The 22,374-nt window shown below is 33.8% G+C and overlaps 2 protein-coding genes across 3 annotated transcripts in view; both read left to right on the top strand.

Annotated features, from left to right (window-relative positions):
* HGL1 (heteroglycan glucosidase 1) overlaps positions 1 to 5,276 on the top strand; it is a 103,817-nt gene extending 98,541 nt beyond the window's left edge. Inside the window, exons 21-23 of one of the 2 annotated variants that reach the window (XM_089139392.1) lie at positions 1,719 to 1,892; positions 3,774 to 3,922; positions 4,627 to 5,276. In XM_089139392.1, the coding sequence (XP_088995518.1) occupies positions 1,719 to 1,892; positions 3,774 to 3,922; positions 4,627 to 4,820 (517 nt within the window). In that variant the 3' untranslated portion in view covers positions 4,821 to 5,276. The remainder of the gene's footprint in view (positions 1 to 1,718; positions 1,893 to 3,773; positions 3,923 to 4,626) is intronic. The other variant, XM_089139391.1, reaches the window with a different exon arrangement.
* Positions 5,277 to 18,587: 13,311 nt separating this feature from the next.
* LOC149000010 (ubiquinol oxidase 2, mitochondrial-like) lies at positions 18,588 to 20,599 on the top strand. Its single transcript, XM_089139914.1, has 4 exons — positions 18,588 to 19,078; positions 19,181 to 19,309; positions 19,396 to 19,884; positions 20,310 to 20,599. The coding sequence occupies exons 1-4, from the start codon at positions 18,707 to 18,709 to the stop codon at positions 20,367 to 20,369; spliced, it is 1,050 nt and encodes a 349-aa protein (XP_088996040.1). The 5' UTR covers positions 18,588 to 18,706; the 3' UTR covers positions 20,370 to 20,599.
* The last annotated feature ends 1,775 nt before the right edge of the window (positions 20,600 to 22,374 follow it).

The following is a 22,374-nucleotide window of genomic DNA, read 5'->3' as shown; positions in this document are numbered from 1 at the left end:
ACATTAGTACACCGAGATACCTTATAGGCAGCATGGTTTCAGAGAAACCTGTTAATTCCAAAAACTTCTGTCTACTATTTTAGGTAGGGCCCCCTAAATAAATAGAGGACTTAGTCTTGTTGAGGTGCAACTGAGAGTGGGCAGTAAGCTCGGCTAAGGCCCCCATACCAACCACGATCAAGTTGTGAGTGGTCTGCACAAAGATCATCAAGTCATCTGCAAACATCAAATGACAGATAACCCAAAGCCCACAGATTGCACACAAGCAGCAACTTTAATTCCCCATCCAACTCCAGTAGTCTCACCATCCCAAAGGAAGCTTCCATCACCGAAGTAAATAGGTGTGCTGAGATGGACCTCTATCTCCTGCAAATAACCTCCCAAAGTGCCATTCATTAGGATAGAGAACATAGGAGAAGCCGAATGAATCATAAGCCTTGTGCAGACCTACCTTCTAACACAGCTGAGAGGGAAGCTGCGTTTTGTTCTATCCCTCTCACAGTATCACAGTACATTAGAATATCGTCTACTGCTGACTTATCCTTGAGAATGCAAACTGATTTTTGCTTACAAGCCCACCAACCACCAACCACCTCATTCATCCTATTGGTGGATAGTCTGTGTGATAATTTTGTAGAACAGCTTACATAAAGCAACAAGCTTGTATCCTGCAAATATTCCCACCTCTTCCCTTCTTGGCACCAATATCGCTAGAGTTGCATCACTAGAGTTAAGCATAACTAACTGCTCAAAGAAACCACAAGCTTACACAAAGATTGCTCCTCCTCCCGCACCACCAAGTACCATGAGTGCTTTCAGAATCCTGCCCCAAACCGATCATGGCTAAGAGATTTCAGGTCCTTCATCCCAAAGTCCACCTTTTTTATCCCCTCCTTCAAAATGGGTTATTCTAGCCAGTTATACTGTTCAACCGATAGCCCCCCCAGTGGAACATTTGGTGCACAGCTCCCTTCATCCTCTTCCTCTGTTCCAAAGATCTTGGTGAAAAACTGTATAGCCTCCTTTTTATCACCTTGCGATGCTCAAGAGAGAACCCTTGAATTTTTATTTTGAGAATGTGATTTCTTTTCTGACTACTGTTAACTGATTTAAGGGAGAAGGTGGTGTTCCATCACCAAGCTATAGCCAATGCACTTTGGATTTCTTCACAAGGGATTTTTGCTCCACCTATAAAGCTGCCGGCAACTTGCTTTTTGCATCCCTTTCTCTACTTGAAAAGGTGTCATCAAGAGATGTATTAATCAAGCTGTTCAATTTTCTCCAGCTCCATTTTTACTTCATTTATTGCCATGTATACATCCAAGTCATTCTTGCTCAGCTCCTTTTGACATTTCACAACCAAGCAGCAAGCCCCAATAAAAGTGAAAGGTCAAAATACCAGGAGTCTTCATGGAAGATGCTGTACAACTTCTTTTGTCTTCATTTCCAATTCTGAAACATACTTGAGTACAAAGAGGGGAGGGGTGTTGTCATCTTATGGGATGTGATCCCATTACCCTTCGAGATTACATCAGTAATTATATGCTCATTTTCTTCAGCTGGTTGGCTTCATCAAGCTTTAGTTGCCACTCAAGTTGCCAAATAGACAAGCTGGGAATGATATATTTAACCCTACTGCTGATTGTTTTATTTTAAGATATTGTGCTCTGTTATTTTTCTTCTTTTCTGATTGTTCTTAAATTTTGTCCCCATTGCAGTAGTGATCCTCAGCAGGCAGTAGAAGGGGAAGCACTTAAATTGGAAGGAGATATTGGAGGTGGATTAGTGATTGAACGCCAGATCTCTATTAAGAAAGACAATCCTAAGGTTCTCTGTATTGACTCCAGGATTGTAGCTCGCCAAGTAGGTGCTGGTTCTGGTGGATTTTCCAGGTGTGTCCTGAAACTTGATATTTTGTTGAGTATCACTATTGAGGACTATCTGTGAAACTTTTTTTTGCTTGGAGTGATAAATGTAACCTCATGTTACCCAGCAAATATTATTTTTTTGTATGTTGATACCAAATTTGTACAGATTTAGTGGCGCATCTCCAACCCCCCCCCCCCCACCCACCAAAAAAAAAGCACAACCACATTGCTTGCCTCTGGTCATCTTTTCTTCTCCATTTTACTTAAAAGTTTCATTGAAGAAGCCAAGGACATCAAGTACAATGTCTCACCTTACTAGCCACAATCCCAAGTTCCCTTTTCCAAAACACTCCTCTAAAGCTGAAGCACATGATCAAAATGCTTTCTGGTTATAGGTTACAGACGAAAAGAATCCCCAAGATATAATCATGGCCTCAAGAGCCCGTCTACAGTTGCATGGATGTAACCACTTCCTTGAAAAAATAAAAAATGTAAATCAATAAGGATTTCGTTGTGTTCTATTTTATGGATGCATCTGTTATGGTACAATTTCCTACTGTAAAAGGAGTGCAAAACAAATTGTACACCAGAAGATATTGAAGTACCCAGACAGATAAGGTAAAATACATTAAACAGCATCTCTTCAGCAAAAGATGTCATATAACTCGACATAAACCTTAAGCAGTATAACTTTCGTATTTTATCAGACACATAAAAGTTTGTAACCCTTTATGCAGATTCAGTAAATTGTTCTTCAGATTTCTTTGCACTTCTGTTGACCTTGCTACTGGCATGTCATTTCATCTGTTGGTCTGATATGAACAGGAGAATATAGCAATAGATTTTGGAAGTCATATCATTGTGAAGCATAAAAGAATTTGAAGAAGGTTAATTAATCCTTAGCATCTGGGTCAGGGCATATCTGTTTACTATGTCTCTTATTTTGGGTGAGAATGGTATAGTCATATTGACAGTGGGAATGTCTTCTTTTTCTGATCTCTCTGCAAATGTCTGACCCCTGAATCTTGATGTGTATTGGATGATGATCTTTTGTCAACTTTGACAAGTCAAGTCCCACTTAGTCTTCCAATTTTACACTTGATATATTCTCTATCACTGCATAAACTTTCCTCCCTGAAATGACATGGTTCCTGTTCAATGTATAAAGTGTTTGGAGGTAGACATGAACTACAATCCTGACAGTGTCCTTTATGATGTATCTTCTTTCAACTTATATGTACTTTTTGTCAATTTAATTCCTAGTTATTTCACAACTTTAGAAAAAAAAATGTTTGGCAATCAGTATTGGAGTATGGAAATGTGATGTAGTATCAATTTGCCAGCTAGAAGAGAAGAAGGGGACCATTTTTTTGGTTTCTATTGTTTTATTTATTCTGTTTTGTTGTTGTCTAGTCAGTCTGTATTAATTATCAGAGGACCAGCTCTTATTAAAGTCTGTTTTGCTTCATTCACTCTTGGCTGTGAAAATCAAGTCTGTTTATCCCACAATTCTGTTCTGAACCTATAAGATCCTTCTATTGATTTCTGAAATTACTGTCGAGGTTTTGGTTTGCTGATTAAGATAGCTTAATTTTATATCCTTAATCTGACCATTGGCTTCTTTCAGTCTCAAACTTCACTGGAACATTCTGCTGCTGATTAGAACTACCCTCAGAGTCTTTTGCCTATCTGAAGTGTTCTTGCTGAATTATCAGATTTCTTTTCTTCTGATCTGCAATCTTGTCCTGCAATTGTGGTTTAATTAAGGTTTTCTAACCCTGATTCCGTGCATGACCAAATTACCCCCATTAAAATGGATAATATTTTTGTTAAAACTGTTGGGTTGTTCTTTCTCTTCTCTAACGTTGACTCTTTGAACCTTTTTATTTTCTTATCACATTGTAGGTTGGTTTGCTTGCGAGTCCACCCAACATTCAGTTTACTACACCCTTTGGAGTCTTTTATCTCATTTACTGCAATAGATGGAACCAAGCATGACATTTGGCCAGAATCTGGAGAAGAATTATACCTTGAAGGAGACCTGCGGCCTAACGGTAATGTTTTTATTTTGCCTTCAATACAGTCTTCAGTTCTATAAATGCTATAACCACTCTTTAACTCAGTAGAGCTCAGGCTAGTTGCTAACGTGCATTGATATACATTGTTAGGGTCCTTACTAAACCCTAGAGATTTTAGGATCACTTCTTAAGATATAAGTGCCAAGAGGTTGAATGTTTTGATCCTTGGTAAGTGTGAGTGGTTTCATTTCTTGTATTCATGCATTCATCCCCCATGGTACGGTGGTACCACTTGATGGCACTACTACCTACCCCTTCACATGTAAATCCAAGTGTTTTTTTTTTGTTGGGGGGGGTGGGGGTGTTTATGTGAGTTGATATACTTGTCATTGCTTGAGCTGTTTAACACTAACTTTTATTATATTTCGCAAATGCTCTACTGTTTGTTGTTTGGGAGAAACAAAAATTCCACTGATCCATGTCTGCTACCATTCATACCTGATGATTTTTCATGTACTAATTATGAGGATTATAAGTTCTTGAATGTTTTAGCATCTACTGTTGCGACTAATGCTATACTCACTGATCAGATGGTAAAACACAATTGCCTGTGGAACTAAAACTGTTGTGAGAACTTTCGACTTCCTAGGTTGTACATTGAGGACTGAAGGTTTTTGCTGTGAGAAACTTATTCATCAGCGAACTTCATTTATTTATCTAAGGTGGTTGCTCTTTTTCAGGGGAATGGATGCTTGTGGACAGAACGTCGGGTTTGGCTCTGGTGAACCAGTTTAATGTCGACGAGGTTTTTAAGTGTCTTATCCACTGGGGGCCAGGGATAGTTAACATGGAACTCTGGTCTGAACAAAGGCCAGTTTCCGGAGAATCTCCTCTGAGAGTCTCTCATGAGTATGAGGTGAGAGAAATCTCTTAGTTCCCCATTCTCTTTCCCACTTCTTTACTCAGGGATTTTGTACTTCGCATGTCGGACAGCAAACATATTCAGTATGAGCTATTATGCTTTTTGTTCATGGCTGGAACCCAACAGAAACTTTAGGGCCCTGAGGAAATATACCTGTTGAGATATGAACTGAAAATCTGGTTTTTCTGTTACTCTTGGTGACTTGCAGCCAAAGATCATCTGTATTACTCCCCTACCCCAACACCCCAGAAATAAGGTGAAAATCTTTCTTGATTTTATTATGATACATAGCATCAATTTTTGTGATCAAGTATTTGTTTTTTGGCTATTTCATGAAATCAATCAAATATACTACAAGATGAATATTTTACTTTTACGAATGTTTCAATATTGATGCAACCACAATATCTTCATTTTTCTGACTACTTCAATAAAGCAATAGAAAGTTAACATGGAAATCATACCAAATCTGACCTAATGCACAAGGTTTACCCAGAAAACAAAGGTGGAGATTCTTGGTGTAACAAATTTGGAACTGGATTGTACTTGAAACAGTCCTCATAGGTTGGTTTTACTGTTGTTTTCCCTAGAAACAGAAATCACATTTCATAATGTAGAAAAGCATTTGTTTAACAACTCTTCTCCATGTAGAAAGATGTTGCATGCATTTGAAAAATTAAAATTTATGGTTTTTTATCTGTTGAAAGCCCAATAAAGTTCTAAAGAAGGTGAATTTGGTAGATTCTACTTACCAACCGATACTTCCATATTGTGTTTGAATTCCATAAAAGGGTGAACCTGGCGCCTAATGCTTCCACACATGGAGATTCTTGGGGTAGCCTTGTTTCAGCAATTTGTGTTGAGAGGTTGTTGTGATACTTTTGAGTTTTTTCTTTCTTAATTTATAAAAAAATATAAATCCAAATAAAGATGAAGCACGAGCTATGACATAATCTTTTAATTTATACATCTTTCTATTGTTAGCTAATACATCCCTTTGCATGACAATGAAGGCTAGCATAAACAAGTTTGTAGCTAAAATATTATTTTTAAGAAGAGAATTTTTCACTACAAGCCATGAGTTACCCTTAATATTAATGTCATCTCATGAGTAATTTAATTGAGGAAAAAATCCACCCTTGTTATTTCTTCTCTATGTATCATTCTCTTCTCAAAAGTTTTATCTTTGATTCCTTTCAAAAAGTGAGTTCATACTTCTCCTCCCTAATATTTTAAAATAGTCAAATTGTCTTCTATTTTTGTCCTTTTTTTGTCAATGAAAGTAATTTCTTTCATTTTTTTTCTCTTTCTTATAAGAATCCATTATTTATCATTAAGTGTTTTTTAATCTTTTTATTTTTTTTTTTCCTTTGCCCCTCTCCTTTAGGCTTTTTTTTCACTTTTAATTTTTTTATGGATTCTTATAAAATATGGGGGAAAAAATTAAAAAATTAAAAAAAAGAAAAGAAAAGTCTAGCCATGGTTAATGGATTCTTATAAAAGAAGGAGAAAAACAAATAAATACATATACTACATTTAATGGATTCATATGAAGAAAAAAAAAAAAAAGTGAAAAAAAATTCTATGAAAGAAAAAAGAAAGAAAAATATAGAAAAAAAATTAAGAAACACATCCATGTTCCTCTAGAGTGGGAGAAAAAGAACAAAAAAATAAAAAATAATTAAAAAATCAATTAACCGATCATAGAGGTGAAAATAAAGGGTAATCTGGCCATTTTGAAATATCAGGGGTGAAGGAAAAATATTAGTTTACTTATGAGGGGAATTAGAGGTGAAACTTTTGAGGGGGTAAGAGTAAATAAAGAGTAAGTATAGGAGAGTATAGTTTTATATATCTATTTTCAATATTATCCTTACATCCTAAGTTTATAAACACTATCCATGAATGTATCTTCTAAACTTTGGGAGAATTTATAATTGGAAGATGAAGAAGTTGCAAATGGTAGAAGGAGACGAAGAAACGAGTCAAACATTGGGTTTTTTGTTCAATGTTATTTTTTATCTTTATGAAAAGTTTAACTTGTTTATATGGGCACTTAACTATAATTTCCTAACCATATGGAATGTCATTCATATATTTTCACCTTTAGTGAGGGTTTGATTGATAAATTGAATAAATTGGGAGCTGACATTAATTTTAAGGGGATAACTCAATAAGTGACACTAAAAATTTCCCTTTTGGAGCAAGAATGAAGGCTAAAAAGAATTGTTGCTTAAATGTGATTCACAGAGTTTGATTTGATGCTATATGGACCCCTTTCTCCTTGTCGAATCAAATGCTTTTTGGGTGATTGGAGGATATTCGTCAGCTTCTTGCTAGTGAACCCACTTGGTCGGTTCATTTTGTGTCTAGTTGGTCGAATTCGGTAGCCGATATTCTAGCTAGGAAGGCCCTGTCCTTGGCAAGTAGGACAATATGGTCTAATTCCATTTCTTGGCTTCTTGAAGCTTGAAAACCTTTTGAAATAGAAAAAAAAAAATCTTCAAGTTTAGAAAGATTAATGTTTTTAACTTCGAAGGTGGCTCAATTGATAAAACAACCAATACCTCTAAGTAGGAGGTCAGAGTTTGAATCACCTCAATGTCAAAGCAAGCCATCCTAAGATATAAAATTGCTTCTTCCAAAAAAGAGAAGATTGATGTTTTGAAAAAAATAATATTATATAAAAAAGATGAATATGGATGATAATGTCTACATTCTCTGCATGCTTAGGCTTTTTAACCTAATACCTCACTTTGAGAAATAAGTTCAATAACATGAATAATGATTTAAGAACGAACAAACAAAAAATGACTAGACAATCCACTTTCGGCATAGTCATCACTCATCACTACATAGTCAATGCCAATAACATAAAAACAATAAATATTACTCATATCTACCTAATCCATAACCAGGTCTTTCATGGGAACCCCATATGATGTAACATCAACAAAATTTAGTTAAAAAAAATTAAGGGTGGTTGTAAGAGTTGGACAGAATTACATGCTTTTTTCCACTTTCCCTTATAGAACAAAGAGAAAACCTTATTACTCACTTTAAATTGACCAAATTCAGCATTAATCAGTAAACACCCCCAACAAATATAACTACTTACTGAGATAAATGCTGCATGATTAGAACTTTTAAACCTTCTAGGTAGTTACCTGAATTGATCCTAAACAGATGAACAACTTTTCCTTTACATAGACTTTTCCCTCTACCACAAGAATTCTTATTAAGTCATGAATGCTATTAGGATAAAAAAACATATGTCAAGTTCTATAATCAAAACTAATTATATATTGTGTAAATATGGTGTTGGCAAGGACCAATAATTCATAATATTAAATCAAGAGTTTGAATCTCCTTGGGGTCATCGGAGAAATTCTACTATATATTTAAATTATGTACACTCCACCCCTTTGACCATGTATTTTTTTTTTGGTAGAACTTGACTATGTAATTGAGGTGCACGTAAACTGACCAAATCAAACCTCAAATCCAAAAGAAGAAAAATAAAAACGTAGTGTGTCATTACCATAAGAAGAAATCGAGCATTAGTATGAAGTAACACGAAAATATAGATGCACGGATTGAGATTTGATGGTTTTTGCTATCAAGATGATAAGCAATAGAGCACAACCCTAGATATTGTTTTCTACCCCATCTCTAAAATCTGAGAAAATATTTATAACGAAACAAGACTCTTTTTCAAAAAAATGATCAAAATGCCTCTATAAATAAAACGTGATACCATAGTCAATCATTTCGAAGAGCATACAATGGCAATTTGAGGACAATGGCTCCAAAACAAGCCCCCAAAACATTTACCATGGTAATATTTGTCTTGCCATAAAATGGAACTGATGCAAATCCATGCCCATACATATGTACCATACTTTAATTAAAACGATCAACTACCTATTTCATAGAACATTTAAGGTTTTATTTTACATGGATCTTTGACATATGAAAAAACCATTACCAAATCAACAAAATAAGGCTAAAATATTTTGCATGATAAAATTTGCCTTTTTTTCTTTTTTTGGTTTGAGATAAAATTTCTCTTTCGCATATAATTAATGTACGTCAATTCATATGTGACATATGATTGCATTTAAGTGCCCAATCTATATAGTTGTGAAGGGACTTTTAGTTTGACCCAGAAAAAAGAAAAAGAGACTTTTAGTAACTATAATTGAACAAACCCAAGACCAATTCTGATCAACTTCTTGAACAAGAACCAAACTCTACTAATTCAATCCAACTTTAAAAAAGTGGATATATTTAAAGTTGGATATAATTAAGAAATCCAATCCTCTTCAATGACATTTAATATTAGCGTGGATATCTTACCTGCCATTTAAAAATCAATCCTGATGATCAGATATCATTGAAGAGGATCCAGGCTTGATTGAAATTTCAAATTCCAGAAAATTTGGGTCACAAGAGAATAACCAAATGATCCTTTTGCTTTTGAGGGGTATGGCAAGACCCATGGAGACTTAAGGATTGATATCGATGTATTAATAATATATTTGATTCTTCCCCATTAAAAATTCATGAGAGAACCATCTCGAGCTCATCGAAGCAAATCCAATATAATCAAGTCAAGCATATTAGAACAAGAGAATGACATAAATATTAAGTCAAGTCATCATTCATTAACATAAAACTACAAATCAAGTTTCATTCTTTTTTTCTTTGGGTAGAAAAGTTCAGGTTTCATTCTTGGTATATGCTAATGGTATATGATATCTTAGCACCTTAATTAAGTTTCTATCTCTTTCTTGTCTCTTTTGATTATCTCTTTTCTTTTTTTAACTAATAGACTAAATTACTTATATCAGTTAGATTTGCAAAATATTTTGTTTACATTTCTTGAAATTTTCTTTTATTTTGATTATTACATATATCTCAAAGAGAGTTGAACTCTTGACCTCTTACAAAGAGGTGTTGGCAGTGACCCGTTGATGTTGTATCCCCTTAAATTTATTATTATATCACAAAAATCCCTCCTGTCATTAACTCAGTCAATTTTGAAAGAGAAAAAAAGACACATTTAGTCCTATTGAATCTTCTTGTAAGTAAGAAAAGAGTCTGAAAAAAGATAATTTAAAATCATTCAAGGTTGTTCTTCACCCTCGTTCTTTTTTTTTTATCTCTTGAAAATCAAAGAGGGTTAGAAGGTAAGGGAGGATAATTCGGAAAAATTAAAATACAATAAAAGTTGAGTGATCACTTAAATAGGAGTACATTTGATATATAATTTACAAATAAAAAATTTAAATATAATAAAATAAATTCCTAGAAGAGGTAAATGTAATAGTTATCCAAACTGTGAGAGTGTACATTTAACTGTGTACATTTAATTTACTTTAATACATAAGGGAATCATTCCGAAAGAGGATCAAAGACCAATTCTTTCTCCACATATATTTATCCAAAACTAAAATTTCGTATTTTACTCTTGTCACTTTCATATGTGGTTCCACGTTTATAATTTTATATATTAGAAATGGGCAGAAGTAGCTATTGTACTATACCTATTTTTTATAAACTAATTAAAGAAGTTGATATATATAGTCTTAAGCCTATAACCAAAGATCAACCACCCAAAGAAAACTAGTTTCTGTTGTCAAATCATCAAGACCTCTAATAATATAAGCTTCTCTTGTTCTTGTTCTTCTTCTTCCTTCATTAGTCATCGTTAATCCAAAATGAGTAACAGTAGCCCATCTCCAGTATTTCCATTACTGATGGTTACAGTGCTTGGATTGCTCATCTGTGGTCAGTGGGTTCGAGAGACTGTTCTGGAGTTGAAAGAAACTATCTTCTCATTTGCTTTAGTTATTCCTCTCATGCTGATACTGGTAATTCATTGCTTTGTTGGTTTCTTCCCATCTGTTAATTTTTTCTCTGCAATTCAGCAACCAAGTAATTCCAGCTATGATGATGAAGGATTCGGTTTGGGATTCTTGCTGCTTCTTCTTCTGTTCATCTTCTTGTATTACTTACTCTGAAGCTCTCTCACACTGCTTCTGTTAATGTTATTGTATCATATATGTTACTAGTTTTTTTTCTTCTTTTCTTCTGTTGTCTTCTCACAACCAACTAGGGTTGCTTGAGGTCTGAGGTACTCGGATCCTTACTTCTTTTCATTTTCTTCTGTAATTACCCTAAAAGGGTGGTCTTCAGTTAGTGATTGTAAGTGTTTGGATTGAATCTTTGCTGTTTATGATAGTCACTTATGAATCTCTGCAAGGTTTTGCAATTTAAAATAGATATATCAAAGCTACAAATTGTCTTTAACTTTAAAAGGCTTTGAAAATATATCCAAAACCTTAATTTTCTTCAAAAAATAAAAAATAAAAGAAATAATGAATCCTGTAGGGTATCCTGAAAGTGCAACGGATGCAGATTGATTCTAGTCCTTCCACATGGTTCCTAATTCAAGAAGCATGATTACATGAAATAGTAACAATTTATAAAATATACAACCTTGGCTGAATTAGTCCATGCTCTAACTCATTAGTTGTTAAATAAACAAGGATGTTTGACTAAAAACAATTTAGTTTTTAAATTAAACATGTGTCATGAATTTAACTGTGCATGTTTAAAATTTTCCACTCTATATGAGTAGAGGATCCAGACTTGAACTTCCACTTAATGATGTTGGTGTACACATCAAAATTAAAATTAAATGGGCTTCAACATGTAACCCCATGACTTGGGTTTGTTATCATAGATTCTTTAATGTTCTCTTAATATTATCAAAGGAATTAACCAATGAGAATTACTTGATTGTGTAGGCTAAAACATTTTGAGTTCTTTTGATCACAAGGGGAATGCAACTATTTTGATGTAAGGTGATTTTTTTTCCTTTCATATTCCCCTTGCAACTAAACATACTCTTTAGGTTAAATGATACTGATGTAAGATGATAATAAGAGGAAACTCGAATAGTAAAAATAGTTATGTGATTTTCAAATATAAGAGACCTCAATAAATAGCGAGCAATCAGCATCTCATGTTTTAGCTAATTTACCAAAAAGATCTTGCTTTGATATTAGACACGTGACAATAATCCACATGTGGGTTGGAAATTTTCCTCTCTATGTTAGTAGAGGATTTAAAGTTAAAAAATCATCATTGGCATGGCTAATAGATGAATTTACGTTTGCAACATGACATTTAGATAGAGTTAAGACCATCGTAGTTTTTTATTTCTTTGGTAAAGGATTTCTTTCTCGAGAAGAAGACCTTGTAAAGGCCAAGGCTACAGAAGTACAAATACCCTGAAACCAGGGAGTGGAATTAGGAGAAACCATCAAATATTACTGAAATATTAAGAAATGGAATAGAATTATAACCAAACCGGATAGAAAGGAAAGGAAAATGGTCGGATTCACATCCTCTACAACTAGCAATCCTGCAATTTTCTACAATTAACCATTAGGATTGTGATGACATGTGGCTTTGGAGTATCTAATAGTCAATATTTAAACCCATATTAGGGAAAAAACTGATCTTCCTGTAATTTCTCTCCTCTTTCCTCACCGCATGAGGAAAGATTTCCACCATTACTCTCTCTTTCCTCTTCTTTCTTCAATTAAGCCATTATATTCTTATACATGTTCTTCAATCTCTTTCCTCCTCTTTCTTTAATTCACCCATTAATAATGTGAATGACCTTGTTTTAAAAAGGCTTCATAGTGGATATTCTTCCATACTGGCATGATTAGCCGTTGTGGAAAAAAAAAAAGAGAAGAACTTGGAATTTAGGAAAAATTTTGAGGATTTGCTGGAGGTAGTTTCTAATTGGTTTTAATCGTGATCGTTGGATAATTTATTGCCATGTGTCACAATCCTTATATTTAATTGTAAGAAATTGCAGGATTGCTAATTGCATGTAACATATGTGAATTCGAAAATGGCCACACAAAAAGGGTGGAGGGTTTTCAACTTGGGAACAAGAGTAACAAGATGACAAGGCAATTCTATTCTCTTCTTATAATTTGTATATGAAATATTTATGTACAGCGCAACAAACCAATGTCTGATGTTTCATAAGTTGATCAATTCTCTAACTACCAACTAATTTATTTCTGTCCTTCCCTAATTTCAATAACTTTGTTAGGCTTGAAGAAATGCGAGATCATAGGAATTTTTATGCCATAATTTCTCAGGCTAACGAACCGGGGTGAACGATTTGATTTGGTATAAGTGGTTTAGATATTGGTCCAACCAGAGGGACAATGATGAACCGCTTGGTACATTGCGGAAAGTGACATTTTAAGGAGGCCATCTTTATAATAAGCGCCACACGTAGGCAATGCCACATGACGGAATGGATGCCCAAAAATGCCATCTGAGATGTTACTTATCGAGGAGGATCAAGATGTGTCAGAGCATTAAATCCGGCATTTAATGCTTTGCTCCATTAGCTTGAGAACTTACCATCAATCGACAGGATATCAATCCATATTAATTGCATGTCAAATCAAAGGATTACATGAGAAGATATTTTGGATAATATCTGAAGCCAAGTGTGTTGCACCTTTAGCTTCTCCACGAAGATTTAAGTCTTGGCATCTCCAGCAAGCTAAGCGTTATAGTCAATCTTGGCTCTTTATTGGGCATATGTTAATCTAAGGGAGCAGGAGAATCTTCTCCATGAGGAATCATGGATCCTAAGTATAAAGCTAAAGAATGAAAGAAAGAAGACAGATCAGGTGAGAAAACAACAACATTTACTCTCATGTAATAACTCTTAGCATTGAATGCTTTTTGAGTTCTAACTCCTCATTTCATGCTTTGGAGACAAGAGCTTAACCTTCTTCATAGCTCTAAAGTCTATCAATGCCTCAAGGGGGCTAGTTTGGACAAAAGAATGTCAAACAACTTTTGAGGACCTCAAGTTTTTTTTTTTTTTTTTGTCAAAAGAGGACCTCAAGTTGAAGCTGAGCACTACACCTTTGCTTACTTGTCCACTCCTTGAAGCAGAACTTTTTTATATTCGACAACTTCACCTAATGCTGTAAGCTCAATTTTAATTCAACAAGAAAACGACATCCAAAAGCCTGTTTATTATGTGTCTCATGTCCTGCTTAAGTCTAAGTCTATACATCTTGAAATTGAGAAACAGGCCCTTGCTATAATGGTGTCCATTAGAAAGCCAAACCATACTTTCAAGCTCATCTAGTAACTGTCTTAACCAATGTGCCCCTAAAGAAGATCCTACATCAGCCAAATTTGACAGGTAGAATGGTGTCTTGGGCAATTGAGTTAAGTGAACATCACGTTGATTTCAAGCCCAGAACAGCCATCAAAGGCCAGGCTTTGACTGATTTTGTGGTTGAATCTTCTTCTAGATGGACCTCATTTCAAGAGTCAGAGGCATCCCTAGAGACTTGGACATTTTTTTTAGATGGAGCTAGTAATGCAATTGGAAGTGGTGCTGTAGAGCCCAAGTGGTTTCACCATCAATTATGCCCTTCGTTTTACTTTTCTAACAACCAATAATGTAGCTGAATATGAAGCCTTGTTGCTGGCATGCAATTAGCACAGCAGTATGTGTTAAGAGCATTTTAGTTTATAGTGATTCACAACTCATAGTGAATCAACTTCATGAAACTTATGAGGCCAGAAAGGAAAAATGCCTCAGTGTTTGGCTAAGGTCAAAGAGTTAAAGAGTCATTTTGTCAACTACGTCATACCAGTTGTGCCAATCCCTTGAAATTGTCAAGATATGGTATATCATTTTTTTTTATTATTTTTTTTTTTTTGGGGGGGGGGGGTTGTCCTTGTTATAAATTCCCACTAGGCATGGTGAGGTTGATCAAGATTCTTTTTTTAAATGGCAAAGTTTTTAAAGTCTGTGTTCTATGTGATCAAACCTATTGCTGATTAAAAATATAAGTGGAAATATTAAGAAAAAAAGAATATAACACATTGACTTAATAGAGATTACTAATAACAAATGAGACCCACTATCAAGCTGGGCCTGGGCTCTTTTCTTCTGAACTGTTGAGTTCTAATTCACATTATAAATTAAGAAGATCTCTCTCATTAATGACAAGTCACAACATTTTTTCGTCTTGGATTTTGAAAACTATTTTCACAGATATAAACACCATAATCCTAACAAAGGATTTAAGAAACTTAACTCAGGCCTAAACCCAACTGGGTTCAACTCAATCCGGAGCTTTAACCCTAACCCATCCAAACCCTCACTCATGACTTACCATTTGCATCCCTAACCAGCCATGAGTATTTAATAACCTGGCTCAATGCCCGTTCAAGGAAGAGCATGTTCGAGGCATTAGTGGTAAACCCAATATAGGAATCTAGCTCATGCATTATCTCTCTTTAATTCCTACCATGCAAGGTACATGCATTCAGTTCAATGATATAGTTATGTTGTTCTCATGAAAAATTTAGGCAAACATAGGCACTGATGGTGTTTTAGTCATGTTAGTCTTTAGTTCCACCATTACTTAATGTTATTTCTTCTTCCAATACATAAAGCCCTATGTAGATTTAGTCCAAACTACTTTGCTCAGTATATTGAAAAGAAAATTAAAATTCTAGAAAAACAGTTCTAAGATTTGCATGTCTTGTTACTAGTACAATCTAGCCATGAAAAATAGAGTTTTGTGGATAATATTGAGATATTGGAAGAACCCAATATGGCATAACTATCTGTTATTGACATTCTCTTCTATGTGGGTCTCTTAAATTTATTTGGCCCACATTTCTTACTATTTAAATTTTTTTCATGACCAAATTGTCAAAGAAAGAACCCAATGGTGACAAGAGAAACTAATCTTTTGTTAATTTAGAAGGGGAAATTGAGAAAATCCTAGTAGGATTCAGAAACATTAGAGATATAGTAGTTGCTATTAAAGTTTTTAAACTAGCTTACTACATATTCAAAAGATCTCAATATCTCAACTTCTCAACAAAACAATGAGGAGAAAGTGAAAAAGTAGTTTCTCCTAGTTCATAAAGGGAGTGGATATTAGGATCAATTCGTAGCCAGGGAGAATTGCATTGAAGAAGTTAAAAAAGAACAAGGAGATATTGTGGGTGTTTCAAGGTAACGAGTTTGTTGAAAAAGTGCAAGGAAACCTACACTCAAGGCAGAGAAGTTAGCTGAGTAAGATTCATCCAATAAATTGGAACAAGAATCTTTCGCCAAACAATAAAAAGAAAAGAAAAGTTTTTTCTAGAATTTCCCTTTTTATATTAGTTTTGATTGTTCACTGATTATTTCCATGGTAATTTCAAGTATAACTTGTGAGGAAATTTCTGGAGACTGTTAGATAATTGAAGGTACTTGAGCATGAGGATCTTTTTATTTGTTAAGTTATGCTCATTTTGTTCTTATTGGAGAATAAATTTGACAATTTTGTTTCATATATTCATATTTTAACAAAAATTGGTGCAATTGTATTCAATTTTTTTATTTGTATTCATAAGCTTTTTGAACAAGACCATAACAGAAATGTCTCTTAAGTAGTCATGGGTAGAGCTGCTAAGGGGCCGGGGCCATCACCCCACCCTCAATTTTATTTTATTTTCTTGATTTTCTTTTTGTATGTGTCAAATACACTATTAGCCCCTCTCCCTCTCCCCTTTCCCAAGAATTCCTAAACTTTTTTCCTCCTAGTAACAATTTAAATCTTAAGTTTTATTAGTTGGACGTTTATAACTTCAAATATTGATTTTATCATATCTAATCATAACCATTGAATTTTTTTTTCCTACTTAATTTGTAGAAAATAGAATGTTTTTCCCCTATTCAGTTAATAGACTTTAATCTAGCTATCTTTCTCCTATGCAATTTCTTCCCTATTTTCTTTCTTTCATGATTCTTTAAAGTTTGAAATAATAACAAAGCTAAGAAGTAAAACCCACAATAGATCTTACATGGACCCACACAATATGTGTAGTGAAAAGACATCAATGCTCATCGGATGGGAAGGTAATTCGGACTCATTATTCAACTCCTTCAATATTTAATCATGACTCCGTCCCTACTATTAAAATTTATAAGAATTATGCATGATTAATCAACAACAATTTACTCATTTATAATAGACCTTGAAGTTTACTGTTCGGGTTTTACCAAAAAAAAAAGCATTTGACATTTTAAAACTATGCAATACGTAAAACAATGACCAAGTGTAATTATACCGTCTAATCTTCAATATATTTTGCTTTCTCATATGAAAAAGAAAATAAATAAATAAATTATGTCAAAGAATCAAAATTGAAAGTTGACAGCCATCGTGAAAGTGGAAAAATCACCTTTGATGATTTATATTATTGAATCCTATTGAATTATATATATATATAATTTGATTGGCTTTAAAAATACAGTGTAGCATTATCTTATTTTATTAGATTTGATTATTATTAATTTAGGTTTGCAAACTATGTTTACATTACTTGAAAGCTTTTCTATTGCAAATGTTTCTCACGCCTAACATCATTAGTGTTCAATGAAAACCCGACATCTTTGTCTTGATTAATCTTCTTATAAATTAGAAAAAATATAAAAAAAATACTTAAAAGTCGTTTGTTGTTTCTCTTTATAGTTTCGTATTCTTTTTACTTTTTTTTTCTTTAAAAATTAAAATTAATTAGAGAGTTAAGGAAGGTAATAATATAATTTTAAAAATATAATAAATATTGAGTCATTATACTTAACTCTTTTATTCTATTATATATGTGTGTGAGGTTGACATGTAATTTGAAACATGGGGATGTAAACATAATAAAAAAACCGATGAGACAAATTGATGTGCAAATCTCTGCTTGCAAGCATGGTTATTCTAGTACCTCATGAGCTTTACTTAGATATCTCCTACCTCCATGCTAAACTCCACTACATTTTGTCCGAGAAAAAATGTATGGAATGCACCTTTTATTGATTAGTATTAGAATGAGAATTGAGGTTTGAACGTTGAACAACTAATATTTTCTTCTTAGCTCTTTAATTATTGAATTTTCAGTTTTAATTTTAATTTTTATATTTATTTTAAAGAAAATTGCTCTGACGTCATTTCACAACAACAACAACAAAGACCTTTAAACACTGACACTCCACCAAAACAATTTTTGAGTGTTTAGATTATTTTTTAAAATTCTACAATTCTTCAATACTAAATTTAATTTAAAAAAAAATAGGAATTGATGAGCTCCAAAATAACAAGTAAATTTGTTTTGACTATTTATTTAAATATCTTATTATTATTTGAAACTGTGGGTGAGAAATTTTTTTCCCTTGTTTTTTTTTTTGTAGAAACTGTGGATGAGAAATAACTTGGACATTTTCTTGGATACACAAGTGCTAAATTATTTTACGAAGAGAAAACTAGTTGAGTTGGAAAAACAAAAAATGTAAAAGATTGATTTGGTCTTTTTTATTATCATAAATTGGTTAAGCGAATCTATACTTGCCAAATTCATGCATGTAAGTCAGTCCTTTTTTGTGGACCAAGAATTAGAGAAACGAGTGAAAAGACCTAATCAAAAGCTCTTTATATTATTCTTTTTTTCAAGTGTATTCTTTCTTTTCCAAATTCATTGTTACCATGTGTCAATATTAAAAAATTCCAAGTCATCTCACCGATTACTTACTACAAAAATAAAAATGAAAAATATAATAACCAAAATGTAACGTCCACCTAAACCATTCATGAAATCTAAAGACCATATATATAAATAAACCACCCACATCAGAAACTTCAAACAAAGCTCCAAAGAAGCTTGGCTGAGACATTCCTGTATCTTTGTTATTGCCATTACCTTCTTATTTGTTCTTCTTTGACTCTCTATTGCTCTGTGTTTAGGGTTTTGGTGTTTGGGTTCTGAAGCAGAGATTGATGATGAAGGGTTCGAGGATGGTTGGTCAGTTGTTCAAGCAAGTCGGACCACGGTTCACTTCCATGGCAACTCTCTATGAACCAGGAACTGAGATTCTTACCAGGACTTCTAGTTTCCTTACCAGAACCACAATGGTCACGCCGGTTCGAACCAGCATGGCCTGGGTTAGGTTCCCAGCTGCTGGTATAAGGCATGGAAGCAGTAGCACAACGGCCTTGATGAAGGAAGAAGAAGAAAAAGAAGTGAAAACCGGTTCCAGTTCTGGTTCTAATGAGGGTGAACCGGAGAGGTCGATCAGTAGCTACTGGGGTATAGTTCCTGCTAAGATTACCAAGAATGATGGCACGGAATGGAGGTGGAACTGCTTCAAGGTATGAATTTCTTTTCTTTAACCAAGGTCTGTTAATGGATGGGTATTTTTGTGATTTTTTTGTTATTATATAATTCTGAAATGATTTATTTTTATGGTAAAGCCATGGGAGACGTACAAAGCGAATCTTTCAATCGATCTGAGTAAGCACCACGTCCCAGCTAACATCTGGGATAAATTAGCTATGTACACTGTTAAGTTTCTCCGGTACCCAACAGATGTCTTTTTCCAGGTACGTTTGACTCGGACGAGTTTCATTTTGAGTTGAGTAACGAGTTGTTTTATGTTTTAATAAACTTGAGATTTCTCTTTATACAGAAGCGATACGGTTGCAGGGCAATGATGCTTGAGACGGTGGCAGCAGTTCCAGGCATGGTTGGAGGGATGCTTTTGCATGCCAAGTCTCTAAGGCGATTCGAACACAGTGGAGGATGGATTAAAGCTCTTTTAGAAGAAGCAGAGAACGAGCGAATGCATCTGTTGACGTTCCTGGAGGTTTCTCAGCCAAGGTGGTATGAAAGAGCTCTTGTGTTTGCAGTTCAAGTAGTATTCTTCAATGCTTACTTCTTGGGTTACATGATCTCGCCCAAGTTCGCTCACCGAGTCGTTGGATACTTGGAAGAAGAAGCGATTTACTCGTATACCGAATTCTTGAAAGAAATTGATAATGGTCATATTGAGAATGTAGCAGCACCGGCTATCGCCATCGATTACTGGCAGCTGTCGCCGGAATCAACTCTCCGTGATGTCGTGTTGGTTGTGAGGGCCGACGAGGCTCATCATCGTGATGTTAACCATTTCGCTTCGGTAAGGATCCCGACCCTTCATGATGGTTTCTTTTCTAAACTCAAGGCTTTGGAGCCTCAAGGGGTTGTCTCAGGGGAGAAGCTTCCCTAGGGCACCCAATTCTTTTGAGAAATCTTCATGGATATTCTTTTGGTCCTTTTTTCATACATGAAATACTAATACTTTGATTCCCTTCACCCTCTAATTTCTTTGAAATTTTTTAAAGATTTTTAGTTTTCATCTGCCTATGTGTGAAATATCAGCACTTATCACCCCACATTAGAGAATATTTCTAATAATAATGTCAATGAATAGAAAACTAGCTCAGGGCAAAATCTTATTATATTAAAATTATATATAAAAGCTACTTGAGGATATAGTGAAGGTGTTAACTTGAGATTGAATTAGGACTAACAATTGATTTGTTTTGATTGCTTTGGTTGCAGGACATACAATATCAAGGACATGAGTTGAAGGAAGCTGCTGCTCCACTTGGATACCACTAAAGTCTAGCAATGGAAGAACAAGAATGACTTTAAGGGGATGACAATAGAAAGCCCTAAATTTTTATTTATTATGTGTGATATTGAAGCACTGCTTTTTTCCCTCACAACTGCTGGTTGTAAAAAATAATTATCAAATGATAGAAATAAAATTTATATATTTATTAATAAATGATGTGGGTTGTTACTGAAAAGTGAAGGATCTTGTGTGTTTGATGGCATAGGGAGATTTATAGGACATAAAAAACAGTGATTTATTTAGTCAATTTTATATATTTAATTAATTCAATTAATTATTAAATTTTCTTTTAAATTCTACTTCTTCATAATATAAAACCAAAATCAGACTTAGATATTAATCTGATACGATGATCCTTAACTCTAGAACAGGGATCGAAGAAAAAGAAAGAATTGGTTCCAAGGCAGCAAACCTTCTAGAAAGAAAGAGAGGGGAAAGAGATTTGTTGTATCTTCTTAGCCTTCAAAATGCCTTACTGTATTATTTTTAGCCTTATAATTCTTTAACCCTTGACCTTTAAAATGAAATTATAATTCAAATATTCTCTACAACTTATCCTCCTGTATAGCATACTCATAATATTGACAATCCTTTAAGAGAACATTGTCCTCAAGGTTCAGATGCAACAATCATCAATTCATTGTGGAGTATACTTTAGTATAAATCCCACCATTATTGAGAAATATGAACTTCCACCCAATTAATTGATACCGAACTTTGGTGCCTAGAATGTCAAGAGTGGTTCTCTCACTTGTCTTATAATTTTCCTGTAATTTTCCGTGTGCTCTTAGGTTTATTGAACATCCAGAAAGTAGGAGGAAAGAGTATTTAGTTGCTGCTCTACCTCAAAGTGGAGCCAAGATTGCTGGTGCATAAAACACTCCCTTATGGTACAAGGGGAATTTGAATGCCATGTCAAGTTCATATGTTTTTCCCTTTGCCTTAGGCTGCAAGTTTTCAATATGTTTCTTCAAATTTGTTTAGGGTCTGTTTAGTTACATGAGTCTAGAGATTTCAAATCTATAGATTTCAAATCTATGGAGTTATAATTTATAAAATTAGATGTTTGGTTGTGGAATGAAATCTGTGGATTCATCCTAAAAAACTATTTGATCGACGTGATTTTTGTGAATGTGCAAATGTATAGTTTTTTGAAATCTCTGGATTTCACCCCTTACCCATAAATCTATAGATTCACGTTTTTAGTGTAAAAAAATGAATCTCTAGATTTCATGAATCTATAGATTTTTACAACCAAACGGGTATAATTCTCAGATTCATGAATCTAGAGATTTAAAATCTCTAGATTCATGTAACCAAACAGGCCCTAAATAAATTAGATAATAATAATAAGTTTGTAGATTTTTCTTGTCGAAATGGAACTTTAAAATTCTCCCTCAAATCCTAAATCTAACTTAGGGATATATTTCCCTTCCTTTCATTGTACAACCTTGTCTCTTGTCTCATTGCATCTAGTTTGCAATTTTGTCCTAGAGAGCATAATATGAGTCTTCTTTTGGCAAAATACTAATAATAATAATAATAATAATAATAATAATAATAATAATAATAATAATAATAATAATAATAATAATAATAATAATAATAATAATAATAATAATAATAATAATAATAATAATAATAATAATAATAATAATAATAATAATAATAATAATAATAAATTACAAATACAATTAATATAAAAAAGGAGGGAAAAAAAAAAGTAATAGGAGATAATTAATAACAAACCCCACTATCAAGCTGGCCTCGCCCCCTTTCTTCCCTTCTTTGTGTATAGTGTTACCTTATCTATTTCATTGACCAATCCGACTTCGATGTTGAAGCACACATGTCAATGTTTCCCATAACTCTATGATTTAATAATTAAAAAAATTACCAAGAAAAACTGTTACCTTACCAATAAAGTTGGACAATATAGACTAACCCAATTTATCAAATGGTAAGGGTTAACTTAGCATAAAATTTAAA

This window comes from Hakea prostrata, chromosome 11 (assembly GCF_041222555.1).
Source record: "Hakea prostrata isolate BN-2017 chromosome 11, UWA_Hpros_2, whole genome shotgun sequence".
NCBI lineage: Eukaryota > Viridiplantae > Streptophyta > Magnoliopsida > Proteales > Proteaceae > Hakea > Hakea prostrata.
Note: the sequence above shows the minus strand (reverse complement) of the source record. Positions and strands in the feature narration are given on the sequence as shown.

Coding starts and splice junctions, on each gene's coding strand:
- LOC149000010 (XM_089139914.1), top strand. CDS start 18,707: ATGATGAAGGGTTCGAGGATGGTTGGTCAGTTGTTCAAGCAAGTCGGA. Junction 19,079..19,180: donor GGAGGTGGAACTGCTTCAAG/GTATGAATTTCT, acceptor TTTATGGTAAAG/CCATGGGAGACGTACAAAGC. Junction 19,885..20,309: donor ATGTTAACCATTTCGCTTCG/GTAAGGATCCCG, acceptor CTTTGGTTGCAG/GACATACAATATCAAGGACA.